Genomic DNA, 23,238 nt, shown 5'->3' on the forward strand with positions numbered 1-23,238 from the left:
GAGGAGATGGTGAAGACACAAAGGAGGAGAAAGCTGTGTGAACCTGGAGGCAGATATTGGAGTTGTGCGGCTCCAAAGCAAGGGACACCTGGACTCACCTGAAGGAGAATTCTTCAAGAACCCTCCCTTGGGGCTGGGGATGCTACGCAGTGGTAGAGCATATGCAAGGCCCTGAATTCCATCCTCAGCATGGGGAGGGGAAAGAAATCACCCTTAAATCTTTTAGAGGGAACACAGCCCTGCTGATACCTCCAGAACTGTGATAGAATCAACTTTTGCTGTTTTAAGCCCCCAAGTTTGTGGCAATATGTTGTGACAACCCTAGAAAATGAATCTACAGGTGGAGGCCCTCAGCTCTGCTCTTCGCCATAAGCCCTCTTAAGGACAGCCAGGCCGGCCTCCCCACTGGCCTCACTGCCTTTCCGCTCACTCCCTCTAGCCCCTCTGCTACACCGCGGCTGCCAGAGTGATGTTACTAAAACCCGTGACAGTGTCACATTACTGTTTGAAGCCTCTACCAGTTAGAACTCTTTCCAAGTGACAGAAAACCTAACTCAAACTGGCTTAAACAAAAAGGAATTTATTGGCTCATGAAATCCAAAAGGCCAGGGGCTAGGGCTGGCTCCGTCTTGGCTGGATTTGGGGCTCATATGATGTCACTGGAACTCATTTTGCTCCATCGTGCTGCCTTCTGCTGTGTTGGCTTTGGTCTCAGAATCCCCACGGTAGTGAGATAGTGACAGAAGCCCCAGCTCCTGCATCCTGTCAGATTAGAGACCAGCAGAAAGGAGTAAAGACCTTTCCCGGTCCTCCAGCCAAAGCCTGGACTAGCTCCCATTGGGCAGGATTGTCCATCCCTCAACCAATCACTTGACCACAGGAGCGAAATGCACTGATTGGCTTAGTAATGGGTTATGTGCTCCAGTCCCTGGAGTCATGGGTGAGTAGCCCCTACCAGAACCATGTGGTCAGAGAGGGAAGAAGGAGAAAAGTGATAAGATACAATCCAAAAAGTCCCACCTCCCCAATTCCCTAAGCATAACAAAACATTGGGAGCAGCAAAATAATAATAATAATAACTACTACTATTATTATTAAATGTAATTTAAGAATCAATGTGTTTACCCAAATGTTCTCCAATGGACCCAGATGTAATTTGAATTTCAGCCTCACCTTGATCCCAACTTGCTTGATATCCCCAGGTGTATCCTGCCATTTTTTTGCCAATGCACCTTTGCTCATGGTGGTCCACTCTGCCTAGAACATTCTTTTCTTCTCCCCCTCCTCACTTATTTCCAGTTCTCCTTCAGGCCTGGAGATGTAGCATAGTGGTAGAGCACTTGCTTAGCAAATTGATACCCAGGTTCTAATCCCCAGCACTGCAAAACTGCAAAAACAAACAAACAAACAAACAAAAACTTTGCTCAGTGGAAGGTTTTGGTTTTGTCTCCACCCTGGGTCTGAAAGCATCCTCAAGTTCATTATCATGGCCTTTAACCCCTTGGATTGAACTTGACTGTTAATGAGTCTGTTTCCTCTACTGAATTTGGTGCACATCATAAGAGCAGGGGGTTATTTTGGTTTTACTTAACAAACACATAAAGCCTTTTCCAAGGTCCAACCACCATTCTAAGCTCTTTACAAATATTAACTCATAAAAAACATGAGGTTTGTATTATTATTAACCCTACTTTAAAGATGGAGAAACAGGAGCACAAAGATGTCATATCTTTTTAAAAATTTTTTTTAATATTTATGTTTTAGTTTTCAGCAGACACAACATCTTTTGTTTTTGGTTGTGGTGTTGAGGATCAAACCCGGGCCGCACGCATGCCAGGCGAGCCACATCCCCAGCCCACAAAGATGTCATATCTAATTCAACCACATATTTGCCAAGCCAAACCCAGGCCTAAGCTCAGGGTGGGTATTCAATGGTAGGGCTGAGGCTCAATGGTAAAGTGCTTGCCTAGCATGTGCAAGGTCCTGGGTTCCAACCCCAGCACCAAAAAGAAGAAAAACAAAAGTGTGTCTTTCAGGATGTTTCCCGTAGTCTCTGTTCCCAACTCACCAAGAGGCCATATCTTCAGATTTTCCCATTTCCCAAAGTGGCCTGCATTCTGGGCCTTCAGAGTTGGAAGGGGGTGTGCTGAGGTGGCTGCAGCAAGAGCAACCCGAGCTGGCCTCCCTTTGTCTCTGCAGTTGATGTCCAGGGTCCCAATCTAGACCCTTTAAGCCTATGAAATCCTTGTGGATGGAGGATGAGCCAGGGAGACCCCAGGTGGCCTCCCTTATCAGCCCCGTGTTCCCAGAGCCCAGTCCAGGGCCCATCCTCAAGGTCATTAACCTGCCTGTGCTCCTGAGGAGCCCAGAATCCTAACTTCCTGGCTTTTAAAAAAATGTGGTCAGTCCTCACAGGAGGGAGTAGCTCACTAAGAATGACCAGCTTCCACTTCCGTGGCTCTGCCGCATTCGCCCATCTGCCTGTCTCCTTCCTCCATTGCCCTGCCAGGGCTGCCCGCTTTCTCTGTCTCAGAGGCTCTCGCTTGGTCTCACCCCATCTCACCCTCTCCGCCTCTGTTGGCTTCCTTTCCTTGTTCCTGTTCTGGGTCTTTTCTCTGTCTCTTCCTGCTGAACTCTTCTCTACCGTATCCCCTGGGGTGTGTATACCTGTCATGTCCCTTCATGTTCCCTGGATAGCTGTCTGTTTTTCAGTCTATTTCACCCCATCTTTGGTTACCTGGGCTGTCCAGCAATGGGCCTGGGACCTCTCGTTTTCTCAACACCTTGAGAGAAGCCCTCTGTAGCAGGGCAGCCCCAGCAACCCCTGCCCCATGACTCCTCCCATCCTCTGAGCCTCCCGTTGGCTCTTCTTGATCCAGAGGGCCCCTCTATCCAGCCCAGGGAGCAGGAACCCTCAGAGCCACACAGGCAGGGTTGCTGGCTGCTGCCCCAAGGACCAGGTCTCCATAGTTTCTCTTAATGACTGTGCCTTCAGTGACACATTCATTATTCCTGTTTGGTCGCTTCTAGTCAAAACTGATTAGTTACACTTACCACTGCAAAGATGTAATGATTTTATTGTTTATCTTCAATTTATTTTGATTAACATCTCCGTTCTTTTCATTGCAAGTGCAATTAGGTGCAATCTAACAGCGACTACTTTAATTTTGTTGAAATTAAGATGAATAAGTGACGGCTTATGGTGCTTTGTTTAACAAATAAATCATAGTTAAGAGGAGTGTATTAGTAATAAATGAAAAAAGACAGCTTAATTAAAATGCACAGAGCCAGCCTCTTGATGTACATCCAAAAACCAAATCTGAATTCCAAAAATCAGAGAGAGCTGAGGATTAGGAAGACCCTCGCTGCCTCTCGAAATCGTGATCAGAGAATGATAGACAGTGTGGTTTGGTTTTGAGGATGCTCTGTGGACGACAAGAACAAGGAGCATGTTATGATCCTTGTGAGATGGTCGCACCTTGTTAGCAAAAGCCACCACCAGGGGAACCCAGGTAGAAGCAGATGTGGGAGAACACAGGAGGAGAAGCCTCATTCCCTGAGGAGGATGCTTGTACCATAAATTCACCTGGGGAACCACCAGAAGCAGGGGACAGGTCCCTCCACCACTGAATCTGGGGAAGAGCAGGTTGCCCTGCTGGGGAGCCCCTCAGGAAGCCTAGGACCCCAGGGCAAGTGTCTCAGTGAGATCTCCTCCCCGCTGGGCTGAGAGGGACTTCCCCATCTCTTGATTTGGAAACAAAGTGCAAAAAGTCAGCCCTGGAAAGTTTCCCGTGTGAAGTTTAAAAGCGCCTGTGCTGGAGAGGCTGGCTTTGAAGCAGCTCGCTGGGCCCCTCAGCAGGCTCCTGCGAGTCAGAAGGCTGGCCTCGTCTCAGATCCGCCGCGCCTGCCTCTGCAGGGCTGGGAAATGGGAATTGTTTTTAACTTGAAAAATTACTCATGGAGCTCACTCCTTTGCCACCGCACTTCTTTTGTTCTCAGTCATCTCCTTCCTCTGCCTTCTCCTCCTCTTTTGCTTCCTTCTTCTAGTGAAGAGCAGGCAGACCTGAGTTCAAACCTGAGTTCAGGCTCTTACCAGCTGTGTGACCTCAGGCCAGTGACTTAACCTACAGGACTTCCTCAGAAAAGGGTGGGTAATGGTACCCATGAGGGTTGGTGCAATGAAGGTTGACGGAGGTAAGTGCACCAGCCTGGCTCAGAGGAGCAGTTCAGGAAACATTCAGACCCTCCCTCTCTCCAGACCCCTCCCAGCTCTTCCTGGCTAGATCTTCTTAGGCAAAGATCCTCTTTGGCTTCCTTCCCTCCTACTCACCCTTCAGCCTTCTGCACTTTAACTTCACTTTTCCTTTTCATTCTCTCAATATGTATTACTGAGTACCTGCCTTGGGCCAGGCAAACCTTAGGGACCATGTGCTAGGTAAGTGAACTCAGGATGGACCTGACCTGCCCTCAGAGTTTTTAATCTCATGCCTCAAGTCCCCTGCGGGTGACTCCCTCTTAATGGTCATCATCATCCTATGTGTTCTAAGGTGTCTTCCCGACAAATTGAGTGCTGTGTGACAGCAGGGGTGAGTTGCCAAGGTAGGCAATGCCACTTCAGGGTGGGCAGTTCTGGACCAGAGATGGGGAGAGGGACAAGAGATGGCAACCCCCAAGATGGATCAAAAGGAAATGACATGTCTAGGGATCGAACCTGGCTTCTTCTGTTTAGTTCAGGAAAGGACAAATCAGGCCCCATGTGGTTGAGGGTTAAGAAGAGCTGTTCCTATGACTGAGACCCAGATTCTTCCACTTGGTCTAGAAGAACCACCCCTTCCAGGTTTGGCCCTGCCTACTTTCCCAGCCTCTCCCATGTCCCCAGCCATACTGGCCTTCCTACTGGTCATGCTCCCCACTTCCTCTGCCAGGAACACTCTATCCACCATCCCTTTTAGCAGTCCCTTCTACTTTCTGCTAACTACAGCCCTATGCCCATACATGACTTCAGGTCTCAGTTTTTTTTTTTTTAAAGAGAGAGAGAGAGAGAATTTTTATTTTTTAGTTTTTGGCGGACACAACATCTTTGTTTGTATGTGGTGCTGAGGATCGAACCTGGGCCGCACCCATGCCAGGCAAGCTCGCTACCGCTTGAGCCATATCCCCAGCCCAGGTCTCAGCTTTGATGACAACACATCTTGAGAAAAGACCTTCCAGGGCTGGGATGGTGGCTCAGAGGTAGAGTGCTTGCCTGGCAGGTGTGAGACCCTGGGTTCAATTCTCAGCACCACATACAAATAAATAAATTAAATAAAGGTCCATCAATGACTAAAAAATATTAAAAAAAAAAAAAGAGAGAAAAGATCTTCCAGGGAATAGGGCAGCTTCCCTGGATTGATCTCATCATGGCACTAATCCTTCATGGCACTTGTACAACTGTCATGAAATAATATGTCATTGTAGTTTAGTTTGCCTCCCCAACTACAATGTAAGTTGCATGAAGGCAGAGAGCAGACGTGCCTGCCTTGTGAATTACTCTCTCTTCCTCAATGCCAAGCAAAGAACCTTAATAGAAACTAGACAGAATAAATAACCTTCTACAAGCTGGGCACGTTATACACATCAAGGATGATCCAAACCACAGTCCTTGGAAGGTGATCATTGTTTCCATTTCATAGATGAGGAAACTTAAGCTTAGAATGGTGTGACTCACTCAAGTAGGTGGTCTTGAACTCACATGTTTGACTCTGAAGCCACACTCCATTCAGGAGCTTAAAAGCCAATCCTAGTGTGGTGGTGGGAGGAGGAACAGAATTTCTCCTGCTTAGGTCTAAGGACAGAAGAGAGCATTGCCCCTCTGCTTAGTGTCAGCCAGGAAGGAACCAGCAAGTGACAGGGCCTGAGGTGTTAGATCCAGTTCTGGGGTGTGGCCACCTACAACCTGGGGAGAGGTCAACCACAGACACTTCTCAGGAGGGGCTTTGGGGATCCCAGAAGAAATCACCCTGATTCTCCCTGCAGAGTTGGCCTTTGGTCCTTGCCCTCTGGGCTGAAGACAGTGGTCATGCGGAGGACCCATGGCACCCAGAGGCCAGGCAGCTGCCACATTTGACCGCTGCATTTGAGTCATGTGCAAGCTTCAAGAGGGGGGACCAGAGTCACTGAGCGCCTCCTGAGCCCCCTCCTCCACGCTCGTTACAACCATCCCACCAAGAGCTGCTTATTAGCTCTTCTTAAAGATAAGGAAACTGCTGCCTGGAGGGAAGAAGTGACTCCTTCGAGGTCCCAGAGCAGGGAAATGGCTTATGCGGGCTGTTCAGAATAGGGACAGAGGAAGCGATAGCGAGTCCTCTTGAGCAAAGGGGGGAAAGGGTGGCAAGTGAGGGGAGATAGAAAGAAATGAGAGGAGGGAGAAAATGGTGAGAGCGAGGAGCCCGGGGTAGGAGAATCCGCCCCACAGAGAGAAAGCGAAGCGCAGTGAGGAAGAGCTGAGGATCGGGGAGACACTGAGGCGGGAGAGGAGACCGAGAGCGCCACAGAGACAGGGGATGGAGAGGCTCCGGGGGAGGCGGGCAGAGCCGGCAGGAGAGCCCCGCGGCCGGAGCCAGTGACAGTCACAGGCGGGGGCGGGGGGCGGCGAAGAGCGCGGAGCGGGCGCGGGACGGCGGCAGGCGGGCGGGGCGGGGAGGCCGAGGGACGCGGCGCCGCGCGGCCGCCTCCTCCCGGCTCCGCCGCCGCCGCCCCCGCCCCGGCCGCCCGCGCCCGCCCGCAGCCTAATGACCGCGGCGCAGCCTGCGCCCCGGCCCGCGCCCACTCGAGGCGGCCGTCAGCTGGCAGCGCCGGGCGAGCGGGGACCGCGCGCCGCAGCCGGGGTGGCAGCTCCCCCGGCTCGGCGGGCCCTGATTGATTTGTCAGCGGAGGCGAGAAAACAGCCCCTCTGATCCGCGCGCCTCTCCGGCTCCCGGGCCGGCCCTGCAGGCTGGAGCGCCCCGCCGGCCCCGGGAGGGAGCTCCCTGTCCCCCGGCCCGGGCCCCGGCGTCCGTCCCCGGCCCCCCACAGCCCGCGCCTCCGCCGGCTCGGCCCGGCCCGCCCGCAGGCCCTGGGGCTGCCAACTGCCCCGTCGCCCCCCCTGGGCACCGTGCCAGCGCCCCCGGCCCTCACCCTGCCGCTCCCCCGGAGCCCGGCGCCCCCGCCCCCCGCCCCCCGGCCCTGGCCCGGGGCCGCCCGCAGAGCCGGCCACACCCGCTACAGAGGGCTCGGAAAGGTAAGCAGGCGCCTCGCGCGCCCCGGGGCCGCGAGGGCTGCGCGGGGGACGCGGTAGGGCCACCGCGGGCACCCGCGGACCCGCACCGGGGTCTGCTTCTGCCACGGAGCCGGGAACCCGCGAGGGCCCGCCGGGGCCGGGAGGGCTTCGGGCGAGTTGGAATTGTGTAGCGAGGACTGGTGGGAATTGGGTGATAGTTACCAGTCTTCCTGTCCTGGGAATGGGGGGTTCGCTCTTGGGTTAAGAGATCTTCTGTCCGTATGTTTTATCTTCTAAGGAATTCTCTTCCTCTCTCGCCATCCTCTCTGGCTCTCAAGGCATCATTTTCCTGTCTCTTTTGAGGGGTTAGGTCTTTGCTTTGCTTTTCCCTCAAGCAGGGAGACTCTTTGCATTCCTCCCCCCAGTTAGCTATATTCTCTCTCTTCCCCATTTAGAAAGATTTTCTCCCTCTTTCTCACTCGCCAATTTAAAAAGAAATTCTCTCCCCACAATTTACAACCATCTTATTCTGGCTCACTCTCCCATGCTGTAGACTAGACCCACTTCTCTGTTGCCCTTTTACCCCCACTTAATGCTAGGTGTGCAGATTCAATTTGAGTCTTGCACTGGGAAGGGGGACCTGGTGTTTTTCTGGTGCAGGGGCCAGCTGGGGGCACGGGGTCCTCACCCAAAGCAGAGTACCAGCAATCCATCTCTGCCTCTGAGAGCACCTGCCCAGTCTCAGCCCAGGTGTGGGGGGCATCTGTTTCCAGGGGGCAAGAAGAGAAGAATTTACCCTGAAACAAAGAATTAAAGCCTACCGAGACTGTCCCAGCCTCTTCCAAGGGAGAAGAATCCCAGTTTCTGGGCTGAGGGGCCATATCTAGCCCCCCTCCCCCACCCTTTTAACTTTAAAATAGTTTAATGAACACACAGAGAGAAATCATTTTTTTCCTGCGTGGTGAGCAGTCTACAAAGAGAAATGGGAAAGGAGGGAGAGAGCTTTAACTCTGATCCCCGCAATTAGTTCCCTGGGATTGGGGGGGGGGGACCCGGGAGCCTCAGTTCTTCAGATACAAAAGCATTTAGATCGCTTTAGACCGGTTAATCCTGAGTCTGGCTCGGGTCTCTTTTGTTTCCCAACTCCATTGTGGGTTTTGTGCAGTTTCTCTCTGTTCGCGTGATTGACTAGCCAATGGATGGTAATTATCCAAATGTCCCCTCTGTCCTTTGACTGACTTCTCTGTATTATGGGCAACTGTCATGCATTCTGTCATTCCATATCATATTACACATATTATCATATGAAGTCGCCCCTTAAAAGGAGGGAGCTTCAGCCCAGATGCTGCTGCTTTTAGAAGGAAGGGCCCCCGAATAATTTGTTCCTGCACAGTTAGGAATACAGAACAGGGGACGCCCAAGATGGGAGGTTCTGCAGGTAATTTGTTTTTCTGACTGGGGTGGGGGTGGTCTCTAGGGTTGGGGTTATAAGAACTTCTGTGAGGAGCTTGGCATAGATTTGCCAATTGTATTCTGGTCAGACCCTTGGAGTGGTTCTGAATAGATCTGGGGTACCTTATGGAGAAAGTTGAATTGGTTTTTTTACCTCAGCATATCAGGAAAAAAAATGCAGGATTGGTGCCTTTTGAGGGTACAAAATCTTAGTGGCACATGCTCAATGTACCAGTCCTTGGGATCCCAAAATACACCTCTTCTACCTGTGGCCTTTCACAGAATAAGTCCTCTGGACCCTTACCCCAGTTTGCTGCCAAGCAGACTGGGGATGGAAATGCCAGCTGTGTCTATTTCAACAGCCCACCCCCACCCCCGAGCAAGCTAATACTAAAGCTCTGAGAAGGGACAAGCTTTCCGGTGATGCTTTTGCACAGATAAACTTAGTGCCCCTTGGTGCAATTGTGCATGCCATCACTTAAGAGGGAAGCAGGATTTATAACAAGGAGGTTTTGCAGACAGAGACTCTGGGGTCCTCTGAATCTGTGGGCAGGACTAGCCTTTCTTCTGCTAAAATGTGAAAAAAGTGTTTTATTATTGCAATGGATATGAAGTGCCGCCCAGATGTATAGCCTCGCAGTTAATTACCTTGTTCTTCATCAAATATATGAGCAATAAATTCTCTAGGTAGAGAGGTGTGTGTGTGTGTGTGTGTGTGTGTGTGTGTGTGTGTGTGTGTGTAGATAAATGGATGGATAGATGAATTCAGGGGAGAGAGAAACTCACTCTTTTTAAGACCACAGAAAGAGACAGACTGTTTTATGAAAAGCTTGATATACTGCTGCAAGATGCTTTGAATTTTTCAATGATCAAATATACATGATCAAGCTGAGCATGTTAGGGTGTGAGGTGCACTGCCGGTCAATGGCTATTGATCAGGCTGTTAAGTATTTCTGCTCAGTTTTATAAATATAGATAGATCCCAGATGACTTAAAGAATTAGATAGCTAAGAATCTAGCATTCTGTGTTTCTTTGGAGAAGGGGAAATGGCTGGTCAGTTACACAACACCCCAACCATTGTTTACCCCATTAGTCTCCCCACCCCCCTGCAAAATTCCTGGAAAATGTGAACTTCATTAGCAGAAGTGTTTAAGAATAAAAATATTCCAGATGTTTTGCTTGGGGTTTGCCCAGAACAATCATTTTACCTGAGTCTAGCCTTGTTGATAGAGAGTTTACTCTCTCTCTCTCTCTCTCTCTCTCTCTCTCTCTCTCTCTCTCTCTCTCTCACACACACACACACACACACACACACACAATTTTGCAATCACAAATTTGACCCAGACTGACATGCTGCTGAAGAGATGGAGAGGCAGCATTTATGGGAGTGGGATCTAAGGTTCTTAAAACCCTTCTGGTTAGGAACTGGGTGAACCGGCCACATGGCTTTCCCCAATTAACTAATTTCTCACTAATCTAAAGATCTATTTAGAAAGGTGTGGAGGGGGTGGAAGATGGAGATTTAAAGATAACCTCTAATTGGTCTTGAGAAATTTCGTCCACGACACCTAGAAAACCTTTTTCTCTTTCATTCTCTCTCTCCTCTTTCCCTACCCCCTTTCCTATCTCTTTCTTTCATTTTGTCTTCTGGAAATTAAAAGTGGACTTGAAAGAAAGGAGTCCTGAGAAACACTTGGGAGGGGGAAGGAGCAAAAGTGAACTTTTAATTTTTACTGTGCTGCATAGCAATCTTATTTTTAATCATCCAACTAGCTATTTTGTGAAAGAATCATATTCAAGAAGATCAGCCTTCACCCTGATTGGGAAAACTTAAGCACACAGAAAATTGATAGTTATGATTTGTTTTCATATCTTCAAAATACAAGAATGTAGATTTTTAGATGTTTTTGTCTGCAGAAAAAAATTTTCAATCTGAGTGTTCCTTATTGGAGTGGCTCAGGCAGCCATCCCTATTGATAAATTCCCCTCGAAATGGAACCAAAATTGGCATCCTTCAAAAAAGTTGATCTACCTAGAAATGGATGGATCAGCCCTGATTGGGTGGACATGCCCTTTCACCTCATTGTGTCTGACCTATCACTTAATTAATCTCTCCCAGATGCAGAGCTGTTGACAATGCCAAAGATAAGCAGTATTTTGAACAAAGCAGGAAGCTTTTAAAAGAACAAGCCACCGTTTGAGGCTCTTTAAAATGTGTAAATCATCAGCATTTGGATGCACAGACTTTGCTATAACAGCTGAGTCTAAGAGATGGTCCCATCTTTTCTGGAAACTTTCGGTGCCTTTCTTTAACCACTGATGTCTATGTGCATTCATGTTCAGCCTTTTGCCTCTGTGCCTCTGGTTCCCTTTCTTCTGCCTCTCCCTCTTTCCAAATTTAGACTACCCATGGCCAGCTTCCTGAAAATTGTCCTCTGCTTTCTAGTCTTGTCTTTGGCTCTTGAGACCCCCCTTTTTAAATAGTATTAGGGTTATCGAGGTGGTCAGTTCGAAAGCTTTGGGTGACAAAATATTGACTGCATTTGATAGTACCTATGGAGGAGGACATTTGTGCTGGAGGCATCTTGGTGACATACAGGGAATAGTTAATTAATTTAAAGACTTGCTAATTGCTGCTTGAATTACTGTACAGAGCAAATGAAACAGAGAGTTTATAAAAGATGACAATTTGAAGAATGATTTTTTTTCTTAAAATATTTATATAAACAGGTCCTAAAAAATGTGTTGCCTTTACTCATGCCTCTATCGTCAACTATTCAATTGAGCTTCAATTAATGATAATATATGGCTTGGGATCCTTAGCTGGGCCTGACTGATGGAAGAGCTTTGTTGAATTTGGTGCAGGTGGCACTGTTTAATAAGCACAGGAAAGAGTGAATAATGTAGTGCTTGCAAAGAGAAGTAAATGCAAAATAGATCGCTCTAATTATGGCAGCCCCCAGAAATGAAGACGCAAGCTGAAATGGCCAACTAACTGGGAAATTCCAAATAGAACTGATTGTCCGCTGCCTTTTTACTTTCAAGGGCTGACACGTTAGCTTAGAAGTAAATGTGGATGAGCTCATCTGACTCAACACAAGCACAAATTCAAAACCTGAGTCTGATGACCTATCAGTGTTTGCCTTAACCGTCTAGAATCCTTTACGCAGTTCTAGCATAGGGCTATCTGAACATCTCTACAAAAGATCGGCACAAGCTCATTACAACTAGTCTTCATGTTTTATTGCCAAGTGTCAGGAGATTTTGGTTTTGTTTTGTTTGAATTTCTTTATGCTTGAGAAAATGAGTCTATAGGAAATCAAAGTGTGAATACTTAAGCAAACAGAATTTCCCATATACCTGCAAGGCCTCATAATGATTTTCATTCATGCAGAGATAATCGATGGGACATTAGTTGTTTTAATTAATGGAAGAATAAAAATGGTGAGGGAGGGGGTGCCAAGAGGCTGGGTTTTGGCTAAAGCCTATATGGGAAAACTGTTCTACACCTGAAGAGACAATGCCAACTTCCCAAAGACCAGGAGAGATTTGCTAATAAGATCAGTGGAAAGTTAGGCCAGGCTAGAGGCAGGGTCTTGCAGAAAGCACAGGTGGAGAGATGGTAGCCGTGCTGGACATTTTCCCTTCTCTGCAACCTCCCTATTCCCTTAGGAAAAGTACCGAGTCCTACATCACCTCATTGGTTACTTTCAAAGAAGGTGCACTTTGTTCTAGGAGCCTAGTATGCTTTGTGTCAACAGCTGGGAAGGCAAAATTATCTTGGATTATGGAAGGCTAGGGCTGAACGGTTTGTTAGGTATGGGATGATCTGTGTGGCAGTGGCTCCAGCAAGTGGGTACAGACTCTTGTCCACTGACAGGGGACCCAGGGAGGAACCAAGTCCAGTATCTTTAGACCAAACCCCGTTTTTGTTCTTTGGGAATATCTACCAAACCCACCTTTAATCTAGTGAGCACTGGCTGGGCACCCGAGTCCATTAGTGCCAGTGTATGTGAAGCTCATAAAAGGTTTATGAGGAAACTTGTGTTTCATAATGGAGTTTAGGGGTGTCCTGCAGTCAGAAAGGGAGAGCAGAGATGCCTTTGAAAGAAAAAAAGACTGTGGAAGGAAATTTTTCTAGTATCAAGTGTGTTTGAAGGTATCAAAACTATTAGCTAGTCAATCTCCCTCCCCTACCCCATCCCCACTTTTTCTTATAAAATCTTCCTGGTTCTCTTTTAAGACAGTGTGGCCTCCTGTGTAAGGAAATTTATTGCTGTTGTTTTTTGTGCTTCAACCTGGAAGACTTGCAGAGCAGAGGCTAGCAAAATGGCCTTTCCAGGACTGGCTATAATTCTGGGCTAGATTAAAAAGAAATTATCTTCCAGGTACAAGGTATAGCTATAGTTATACCAGTTGGAAAAAAAATGACTTCTTGTTGAAATATTTACTTTTTTTTCTTCCAAGACAGTTTATATCTTTTGTGAAAATTAGGTGTGGGGAGATGTAGTTATCTATTGTGTGTTTTGTTGCAGTTGTTCTTTGAGAATGATCTGATCTGATGGATTTATATTGTTACCAGTGTGATTTGAGCAGGGGCCCAGGTACAAACTTTCTGCACCCTAATTGATAATGGTAAATCCTTTTGCTGAGGTGAACAATCTCTGACCTGGTATTCATATTTCTTTTACCAATTCCCTGTAATAAAATTGAACATTTTGTCACCACTTTGAGAAACACTGCCAAACACCTTAAAACACATGTCACATGCCAGCAACCCCTCATTTCCCTCCTCCGGGGAGCTTCTACATCTGGAATCATAATCACAGATAAAAACCTTGACAAAATTGCATCTGAGCACATTCTCTCTGCAGCCCTTACTTTCTCATAACATTTAATACAATATTAATACCTGCTACCGAAAGACAGGAGGGAGGAAAAGGGCTGCCAACCTCCACGTTTCCTGATGCATCATGTTCAAACCTGAAATTCACACTTCGTGTTTCATTTTAAGTTCAGTGCATTTAACAGGGCCCTAGAGAGAGAGCCCTGGTTAGTTCCCCAACCTGCTCAGCTGACGCCCAGGGAGGCGGTTTCAGAATTGTTCAGATCGCTGCAGGGAGAAGAGGAGGAGGAATTGGGCTACTCTTTGCCAGCAATGGGCCAAGCCATATCTCTATTCTAGTGTCACAGACGCGAGGCTCCCCTTGGAAATAACTAAGACCCCACTGATTTTTGCTGTCGATAGTGGTGATCAGCAGATTTTCTGTATGGTGTGACCAAGGCAATGAGTTAATTTCATAAAGAAAGATAGCCATGCCTGAGCAGACTTACTGCTGACTGACGGCCTCTCACATCAATATAAAACAATTTCCCCTTTGCTGAATGAAGCCCACAAGCCTGTGAAAGGGGGTTCTTGTTGAAAATATGGGATTTCTGCCATGCCTAGAACTAACCCTCACCCCACCTTTTCTTGGAGATGATGCCCACAACCCCACATTCCTACACAGTGGGAAGGAATCACCATCCCTCTGCTATACGAACTGGAGACAGAGGTTAGAGAGAAGGGGAAAGTGCAGGAAGCATATCCCACTGGGGGTATTTCCTGGGGACACAGGTGATACCCTGGAAATGGACTTTCACAGGTCGATTGCTTTGTTCAATCTCTGCCTTCTCTAACCAGAATTAGGGTCAAAGCAGACGAGGTGTGGACCCTTCCTTTTTAAAAATTAAGTCCAGGTTTCTGGAATAAATAACCAGCATCCCTAAAAGAAACCTCAATGTAGAGGGGGAAACACACACACACACACACACACTTCCCTGAGCAAGACCCACTTTTGTAAGCAAGAAGTGTAATTTGCTGAATGGTGCAAGCAAGCTCCAGGCACAGGAAACGTTATACTTTACTCAGGGAATCAAGGCGGGCAACTAGCCCTGTGACTGCAGCCAACAGCTTCAAGAACACTGTCCTTTCTGCTTCAAGGCGGGGAGGAAACGTTGATTTTGCCTCTTTCTTCTTTGCAGTTATTATTCAGGAGGTTTCCCTGTCCCCAACCCCAGCAACCATCCTCAGAGTTTGAGGTCATCCATTGGCTGTACCCAAAGGGGGGCCCCAGGCAGGAGATTCTGGGGCCAAAGAGGGCGGCTCCCCTGCGTGGAACCCTTCCCTGGTGGCTCCCAAATCCGGCATTTTCTCTGCCTGCTTTTCCCTCGGGGGAGACTCAGGAAGGCTGCAGAAATCTGGGCGCCCGCTCGCTCGCTTGTCAAGAAGCAAACTGTCTTCACATTCTCCAAGAGCAACATCCCTGCCTAGGAAGAGGAAGGAAGAGGCAAAATAAATAAAACCAGTTAATGTTGTAGTTAACTTGCAAATCAAGTAAATCTGTTGGTGCCGTATTTGAGAAATAAACCATCAGAGCGTCACAGCAAACACACACTTCTGAACGTCTTCATTTTGATTTAATGGTATATCAGCGTCAACTATCGCTTCCTCTGCTGGTACACACGGCCTGATGCCGCGGGAGGAGGGTGCCCATGTTTATCACCGAGTGAGATGACTAATTACACCTTGTCAATCACCGGCTATGAAGACATAAAACCAGCGCGCACAATGAAGTAGTTGCCTGCAGCGTCAATTAGTTGGCGATTCCGAGGTTATTGCGTGGCCCTGCTTTGGCCGCCTCTAATAACGGGACAGAGCGCCGGGAACAGCGCGCTGATCAATCACCCTCCTTCCGCGGCTCCCCAGCGCCCTCCCCCTCTCCCCCCGCCCGGCCTGGCCTCACTTTCTCCGGGCGGCTTGCGCTTCCTCCCTTCGCGGCCCCGGCTCCGTGGCGCCGGCAGCCCCGGGAGCCCCGAGAAGTTTGCGCGCGGCAGCTCCGCAGCCGGTAGCCGGGAGACCCGCAGCCTTCGGGGAGCGCCGGGGCTGGTGGCCCCTTTGTTGGAGGAGGCGTGGAGGGAGCGCTTTTGTTCTGAGTTAGTCACGGTGGCCGGCTGGAGGCTGCTACCTCATTATGCGCCGGGTCTGCTTCTCTGCAAGGAAGCAGATGGTGGGGAGGTAGGCAGCGGCAACAGTGGCCAGACCTGAAATACGCTCACCTGTCACCTCCCACAAAAGGCAGGTTCGGGGGGCTTAGGGATTCTTTCCCCTTATTAGGGGGAGGGGGCGAGGGCCGCGGTTTCCGGCGCCTGCGAAATGTTCCGTTTACCTGTCGGTGCCCGTCCTCCCCACCCCCTGCTTTCCCTTGGCTGCGGCTTCTCGCACGGTGTAAATGTCATTCACGTGTCAGGATATGTGTTTACAGCCCGTTCCTCTCCTTATTTAGTCTCTGAGGACAGGGTTCAGCGGTTGCGCGACGTCCCCTTGCCGCTGGGGGAGATTAGCAAAGTTAAGGGCCTCTGAACCCGGGAGCCAAGGTGCCCAGCGGCGGGAGAGGAGCTGGAGCTTCTTACAGCCCGAGCGCTTCCCAGCCTGTAGAGGAGGGATAGAGAAGCACACGGGAAGCTGCCCGGGAATCTAGGGTCAGTCCAGGGATGGAAGGCAGCTGCTTGTCCGAGAGGTGGCGAGGGAATCTTGTATGTACTGGGGAGAAGTGAAGAGCTGCAAGGTGTGTTTCAGCCCTCGGCAAGAGTTACTATGGACAACCCCTTCAGCTCCTAAGACAGTCCCTGGAGCTCTCAAAAATGTATTGTATCCATCCAGCACCAAACACAAAAACTCCAGCACCGTTATAATTTTTTTCTCCCCCTTGGACGACCTCCAGATGAACCCTGGTGACTCCCAGATTAGATTTTTATTCCCCACTTTCTTTGAAAGAAATTGTCCCAGATGCTTCAGTACAACATGTCTGTGTATTCGTGTAGGCGTCCGCGTGCCTGGGCGCGGGCCGTGTGCAGGCGCTGAAGCACAGTCTGTGTGAACTCGCGCGCACGCGCGCCTTTGGATTTATGGTCCTTCCCTTGCGCTGGGGCATCTGTGCACGTGCAGCCTGTACACACATACTTGTAACTTCAAGAGTTTTTGCAAATACGAAAAACATAACCTCCTGGGAGCGCACTTAGGGACTTAAGTGGGATTGCCCAAGCAGGCAAGTGTAGTTTTAACTTCCAGAAGCTCTCTCCTGCTCAGCCCTGGACACTTGTACATGATAAGTACGCATAAACCTTAGGTCTACATTAGTGCTGGCCGTGGTTTTGCCATCAAAAAGAAATGCATGCTGGCTGTTTTTTGCCAAAAAAAATGATCATGTACATTTGCACACATGTGCATGTGCTTGGGAATTACAAACGGTGTGTATTTATGTGTGAAACTTTTGTATGTAAGAAGTATGATTTCAGTGCTGTTTCAACTCTGTGTCCTCAGAGATCCTAGCTTTCCCTTTACTCTTCTGGCAAGCAGGTCGCCTCAGCCTGAAACCCTTAACTCCATTACATGGAGTGAACTCACCTCCAAAACAAATGGACTCAGGGGGATAGGACTAAGTAACAGACTTGCTTATTCAGTGTTTCTCTACAATCACTTTTTATTTCCTAATTCCCACTTCACCAGGTACCTGGGTGTTACCCTCAATTGCCCAAGAGACTTTAGGTTGAGCCAGAAGTCTAAAGACTGGGACTGGCACTGGGATTTATCCTACAGTCTAGCTGTTAGTCCTTGGTGAAATGGTGTAGCCAGGTGACTCTGATGTTACCAGGGTGGGTAGCCTGGCATGCCCAAAGGTCAGAGCATGGGTCTGTGGTCTTTAAGAACCTCACTGATGCCAAATGTATCTCAGAGTGAGAAAGTTTTTAATAGGAGAGGGGAAAGAGGGAATGAATGTTTAAAGAATGTGTGGAGTGCCTACTATGTTCCAGACATTTTATGTCCATAATCTCTTTCCTTCGTCACATCTACTTGGAGGGCCTTCTTGTGTCTCATTGAAAAGGTCAGAAACAAGCTAAGGGAAGTTAAGTCACTTGCCTAAGATTACACTGCATGTAAATGGCAGAGTTTGGATTCGAACTCCTTGCTTCTCTGAGTTCTTAAACCATGCTCGCCCCACTCTTCCAGGCTGGAGAGAGACGGGAAAGAGCAAGAAAGAATTACACGCTTGGCCGTAAATTGGGCCCTAGCTCTCTTGGAGCAAGGATATGCTAGCTGGCCTCCTCCCCGGGAGTCACAGCTCTGTTCTTTTCCGGCCTTTGGGGCTCAGCTGGGTCCCCAGGAGGCCTGAACCGCCGGCCGCCCGCGGCAGGGAGCCCCGGACGGAGGCGGACCTCAGCGGGAAGCGACCAAAGGCTCTCGCAACTCTGCCTCAGGCCTGCCTTCTCCAGCCTCCCCAGACGGTGCCTGAGGCCAAGGGGAGATCGGAGTGAGAACTCCTCGAGCATCCTCTGGCTGCGCCTTCTTAGGATGGAGACAGCGAGGGGAAAGGGTTTTATTTTCCTTCCCGAAGAAATCGCAGGAAACTGTTCGTAGCTTAAAAATTCCAAACCCCGCGCTCTCCCTCCTCCCTTCCTCCCGCCTCCTCCTCCAGCCTTGCCCACCAGCTCCCACCATCTCCTCTCAGCTCTCCTCCTTTCGCCTCACCCCTCCCTCTCGGGTCTCCCGCCTTCCCGGAGCACGCGCTGCCAAGGCCTGGGGCGCCCAGCGGCCAATGGCACGGCAGCAGGACGTGATGTCAGGCGCGGCTGTAGAAAAGGCGCGGAGGCTTGCGCTGGCGCGGACTGCAGAGCCGGGGCTGGGCTCGGCGCGCGCTTGGAGAGCATTGCGCGCGGCTGGGCCCGCGGCCGGCGGCTCCTCCTCCCACTCTGCTCCTCCTCCTTTTTCTCCTCCTCCACCTCCTCCTCCGCCTCCTCCTCCTCTTCCTCCTCCTCCTCTTCAATTCTCCGGGTGGCTCGGCTCGGCTCGCTGGCTTCGGAGAAACCCCTTCTCCAGTTGCCGACTCAGCGCCCAAGAGGGTCGCCTTGGGCAGGGGGCGCACCCCAGGGAGAGAAGGGGTTCAGGCAGCTTGGCCGCCGCGGGCACCTTCCCCTTCCTGGGTGAACCCCGACTGCAGCCGTCGCCGCCCGGGCAGAGTTTGCGCCCCTGTTTTGCGCCCTGGGCGCGGAAGACGGGCGGGCGATGCCCGCGGCGTGAAAGCGCCCGCGGCGGGCGCCGACCTCTGCCCTCGTCTCCCGCCACCCCCCTCTCCCCGTGCCCTTGTGACCCTGGCTTTGGCGCCGCCGCCCAGGCGCCCCGCGATGTAGCTGCCCCCACGCCTCGGCGGGAGGCGTCCTGGCCCGCGGGCGCCCGGGGCCCGGAGCCCGGCCTGGGGGCGCAGCCGAGCTCGGGCGGGGCCGGGGCCGCGGTGGCGATGCATAGGGCCCGTTAGCGCCGGGAGCGCCAGGCAGCTGAGGCGGGGGGCTAGCCCTTCCTCTGAGGAGCCGCGCCCCCGGCCCCGCCGGTCCCGCCGCGATGCTGTTCCACAGTTTGTCGGGCCCCGAGGTGCACGGGGTCATCGACGAGATGGACCGCAGGGCCAAGAGTGAGGCTCCCGCCATCAGCTCCGCCATCGACCGCGGCGACACGGAGACGGTAGGCGCGCGGCTGTGGAGTCGGGGCTGAGAGCTGGGACCGGGCCGGGCCCGTCAGCGCCTCTGCTCCCCGAAGTTTGGGGAGAGTCCTTCGTGCCGCACGGGACTGAGCGCTGGGGATCCTCGGACAGGATGCAAGGCCGGTAGCTCCAGGCTCGGGGGAAACCCGGCTGCTGGGGCGGAGGAGGGAAACAAAATCTCCGACCTGGAGGGTGGAGGAGAGTGTTTCTCCCAAAGTGAAGCGAGGTCCCACCCGAGGCCGGGCGGCTCCTTTCTCCCCTACGCCAGGCGCTCCAGCCCCGGCTCTCCTCCACTACTCCGCTCTGGCTGCTGGCGCCGCCGCCCGCGCCTCTGGAGAAGGGCGAACCAGCCGGGAGGAAGCCCTGGGGCTCCAGCCGCTTTGAGTCACTTCTAGTCTCCCAGCAGCTGGGGCTCCCTTCCTAGAGCAGTTTCAGGGGCCGAAGTCTTCTGGGCCAGCACTTTTCGTTGGTGGTGTCCTCGCCTCGCTGGCTGGCCCGACTTGCCCAGGCCAGGACTGGGAGTTCAGGCTCCGGCCTGGCTCTCGCGGAAGGAGACTACATTTGTATCTCTACACCTGGCTCCGCCGGCCCAGCCCCAAATAGCCAGTTCTTGGCCTCAGACCTCCCCGGGGGCCAGACAACCAAACGCTGCCCAAGAAGCAGGCCCAGAAGTGACCTTTAGAGGCCGACGAGGTGGGGAGCATTGGCGAAGCTTTTCAGCTCCGAGAGCAAGAGCGGCAGCCCAGTGGCTTCCCGGTCTCCGAGACCTTTTCCCCCTCATTAAACATTCCTTACTCCTCAGTTTGGTTAGGGATGAATTTGGTTTGGGCCTGTTCTGCATGCAGAGACTTTGAGGGTCCCCTTGTACTCTACTCACCATCTCCCTAGACTCAAGAGGGTCCAGCTTGTGTGGCAAAGGAGACAGAAGTTAGTTGCCCGACCTGTCCTGGCCTAAACCTTTCATCTGAAGATCCAGAGATCACTGGGGCTGGGGGCCAGGAACTCTACTGTCTCTCTGAAGTGAAGTCTGTGTGGACCGTGACCTTTAATGGTCACTTTACCCCATTTCTGGGGCCCAGACGGTGGTTTCTTTAAGAAACAGTTTGGAGAAAGCTCTTGGAGGGCTTGACTGAAATGTAGTTATGGCTGTCCCAGTCCCTAAGCAGCGGGAATATTTCTGGGGAAAGGGCATAGGGTCAGGAAGCAGGAGACATAAGGCTGGAGAATCACCTAGACCAGGAGCCTGGGGCTTGGGCCCTTGGCAGCCTAGAACTGGACCGTTGGGTCTGACCCTTAGCCACCGAGATTTGGGCCCTTTTGGGTGGAGGAAGCTGCTTCTCTCTCAGGCAGCCCTCTCTATGCGTTCAGGGCCGGCTGGGGCCATGGAGGGAGATGAGGGTACTGGATTTTTGGTGGCGGCGCGGCCACAGGCTGACGCAGGCGCGGCGGTCTCCCGCCTTCCTCCCTTCGCAGACCATGCCGTCCATCAGCAGTGACCGCGCCGCGCTGTGCGCCGGCTGCGGGGGCAAGATCTCTGACCGCTACTACCTGCTGGCGGTGGACAAGCAGTGGCACATGCGCTGCCTCAAGTGCTGTGAGTGCAAACTCAACCTGGAGTCGGAGCTCACCTGTTTCAGCAAGGATGGGAGCATCTACTGCAAAGAAGACTACTACAGGTAGCCCCCCACCAGGACGCGCTGGCCGTCAGGCCCCTCCCTATCTGAGGCACAATCTTGTCCCTCTTTTCTCCCTGTAGTCTCAGTAGAGGTTACTCTTCTCAGGACCCCCCTTCTCCAACCCAGCAAGAACCTGGTGACATTTTAAAGTAGTAATTTGGGTAGCTCTTGGGAAGGTTCATGAAGTGTAGAGACTAGAAAAAGTCAGAAACTGCCCTCTCCTCTGAGCTTAGATCACGAATAAGTTTGGGTGGGGGTCCTTGCGTTCCTTTCCATGTGAAGTTTCTTGGGCCTACCAGAAGGGATAGAAATTGATACCCTCAAACCCAGACAGCCTAGGCTTGCTGGAACAAAGTTGGAGGGAGAACTTGGGGAGTGAGTGTGCTTCTGGGTCTTTTGGAGAGATGGGAGCTAAGGCTGGCCAGTATTAAAGAGCCATAATTATGAAGAGACCCCAAAGGTCCCTTCTTCTCCTCTGGAAGCTTAGGGTTAGGGTCTGTTTATATTCTCTCTCTGTGTTTCTGTCTCTCTTTCCCTGTCTCTCCATTTCTTCCAAATTACTAAGGTCTGTAGGATTCCCAGGCGCTGGTCTGGAGGGCAGGGGCAAAGGTTGAGGAAGGAGTAAGTGGGGGAGTTTCTCCTAGCTTGCAAGTGAAGGCTGTCCTAGGGCTTGCTCAGACTCTGGGTAAAATAGAAGCTCTAGTAGGATGAAAATGGTTAAGGGAAACTACTTCAGGGTAGGACTAGGTAGGCCTGGGTCAAAATCTAGTTCCCTCTCCCCCCTCCCCCCATCCTCCAAATGAAGGCTGGATTGTTGTTCTTGAGGAGGGGATTTTCCCCAGCGGCGGCAGCGGCGGCACCTGGAGGAGGGATATGGGGTGGGGGGGGGTTACCCAACCATTTGTCCCCACAGCCCCTCCTTCCATGGTCCCTACAGGCGGTTCTCTGTGCAGCGCTGTGCCCGCTGCCACCTGGGCATCTCGGCCTCGGAGATGGTCATGCGTGCTCGGGACTTGGTTTACCATCTCAACTGCTTCACGTGCACCACGTGTAACAAGATGTTGACCACCGGCGACCACTTCGGTATGAAGGACAGCCTGGTCTACTGCCGCTTGCACTTCGAGGCGCTGCTGCAGGGCGAGTACCCTGCGCACTTCAACCACGCCGATGTGGCGGCGGCAGCGGCTGCAGCAGCAGCCGCCAAGAGTGCGGGGCTGGGCGCCGCAGGGGCCAACCCTTTGGGTCTTCCTTACTACAATGGCGTGGGCACCGTACAGAAGGGGCGACCTAGGAAGCGCAAGAGCCCTGGTCCTGGGGCGGATCTGGCAGCCTACAATGCTGGTGAGTGCAAGGCGTACGGAGCGCCCCCGTCGGGTTGGGGGAAAGTGCGGCGACGACCGCCAGGAGCTGGAGTGAATGAATCATTGTGTTAGGCCTACAGAAGCTACCTTGGCCCTTAGCTTCCCAGGCCCTAAGCACCAGACGTCCGGAGAAGAGATAATAGCTTCCCTGTGATTCGGCCGGTGCGCCCTGGGCTGGAGAGGTAGGAGAGGGTGCATTAGTATCTTGCCGCCCGAGGTGCAGGACCACGTCGCGAAGAAATTGGTTTTTGGAGGCGGCTTTTTTAGTTGGACTTTCCCCAGCTTTGCTGGGCAGAAAGTGTAGGAATAGAGAAAGCAAGGCGGCGCTGACACCAAACAGGCTCTGGGTTGGCCCGGCGAGGGCGGGGAGCTGGGGCAGCCGGAAAGCGAGGCAGGGCAGCTAGGGTCCCAAGAGAAAGGGTAGGCGGTGGCCGGGGGCGCCAAGCGGGGCCTGGCCTGCGGCCGGATCGCGTGAAATGTCCCGAGTGCGGCAGGCTTAGGAACTCAGGCTCTGGATCCTTTATTGAGGGCCGCGGGTCCTTGTGCCGGCCTGATCCTTCTGCATGGTCAGGTCTCAGAGGTTTTCCCGGGCTCCTTCCTCCGAGTTCCCGGCGCCTGCTGGGGTGAGGGCGCCGACCCTCGGAAGCTGGCGCCGGGGGATGGGACCCGAGGCAGGCCTGGCCTCGCCCGGGGGGTGGAGTGCGGGTCTCGTTTCGCATTTCCGGCATCTTTGAACCTTGGGCCTTTCCCGGAGGAGCTCTGCCCCCTCCCGCGTCCTCCCAGCTCTGGACAGCTGCGGATGTTCTGAGACCCGACAAATTGAACCGTCAACATCTGCGCGAAGTCTGCAGGGCCGACAAAGGTTTATGACTCTCCCGGCTTCCGAACTAGAGTTTATTTGCAATTATTTTCTTTCTTTCGTTTGCGACAGAATCGG

At 51.8% G+C, this 23,238-nt stretch overlaps 1 protein-coding gene and 2 long non-coding RNA genes across 6 annotated transcripts in view; 1 reads left to right on the top strand and 2 right to left on the bottom strand.

Annotated features, from left to right (window-relative positions):
* Positions 1 to 559: 559 nt before the first annotated feature.
* LOC120889894 (uncharacterized) lies at positions 560 to 8,205 on the bottom strand. The gene is made up of 3 exons (XR_005734100.2): positions 7,460 to 8,205; positions 1,174 to 1,387; positions 560 to 762 (listed from the first exon to the last, which is right to left on the bottom strand). It is a non-coding gene; the product is annotated as an uncharacterized LOC120889894 (long non-coding RNA).
* Positions 7,159 to 23,238, top strand: part of Lhx2 (LIM homeobox 2) — a 29,416-nt gene continuing 13,336 nt past the window's right edge. The window contains exons 1-3 of one of the 4 annotated variants that reach the window (XM_078048179.1): positions 7,159 to 7,258; positions 20,738 to 20,940; positions 21,854 to 22,281. In XM_078048179.1, coding sequence (XP_077904305.1) covers positions 20,741 to 20,940; positions 21,854 to 22,281 — 628 coding nt within the window. In that variant the 5' untranslated portion in view covers positions 7,159 to 7,258; positions 20,738 to 20,740. Of the gene's footprint in view, positions 7,259 to 18,379; positions 19,246 to 20,737; positions 20,941 to 21,853; positions 22,286 to 23,238 lie in introns of those variants that run through there. The other 3 variants (XM_005320944.4, XM_005320945.4, XM_078048180.1) reach the window with 3 other exon arrangements.
* Positions 14,576 to 16,142, bottom strand: LOC110597732 (uncharacterized). The gene is made up of 2 exons (XR_002483482.3): positions 15,476 to 16,142; positions 14,576 to 14,999 (listed from the first exon to the last, which is right to left on the bottom strand). It is a non-coding gene; the product is annotated as an uncharacterized LOC110597732 (long non-coding RNA).

Source organism: Ictidomys tridecemlineatus, chromosome 4, assembly GCF_052094955.1.
Source record: "Ictidomys tridecemlineatus isolate mIctTri1 chromosome 4, mIctTri1.hap1, whole genome shotgun sequence".
Lineage (NCBI taxonomy): Eukaryota > Metazoa > Chordata > Mammalia > Rodentia > Sciuridae > Ictidomys > Ictidomys tridecemlineatus.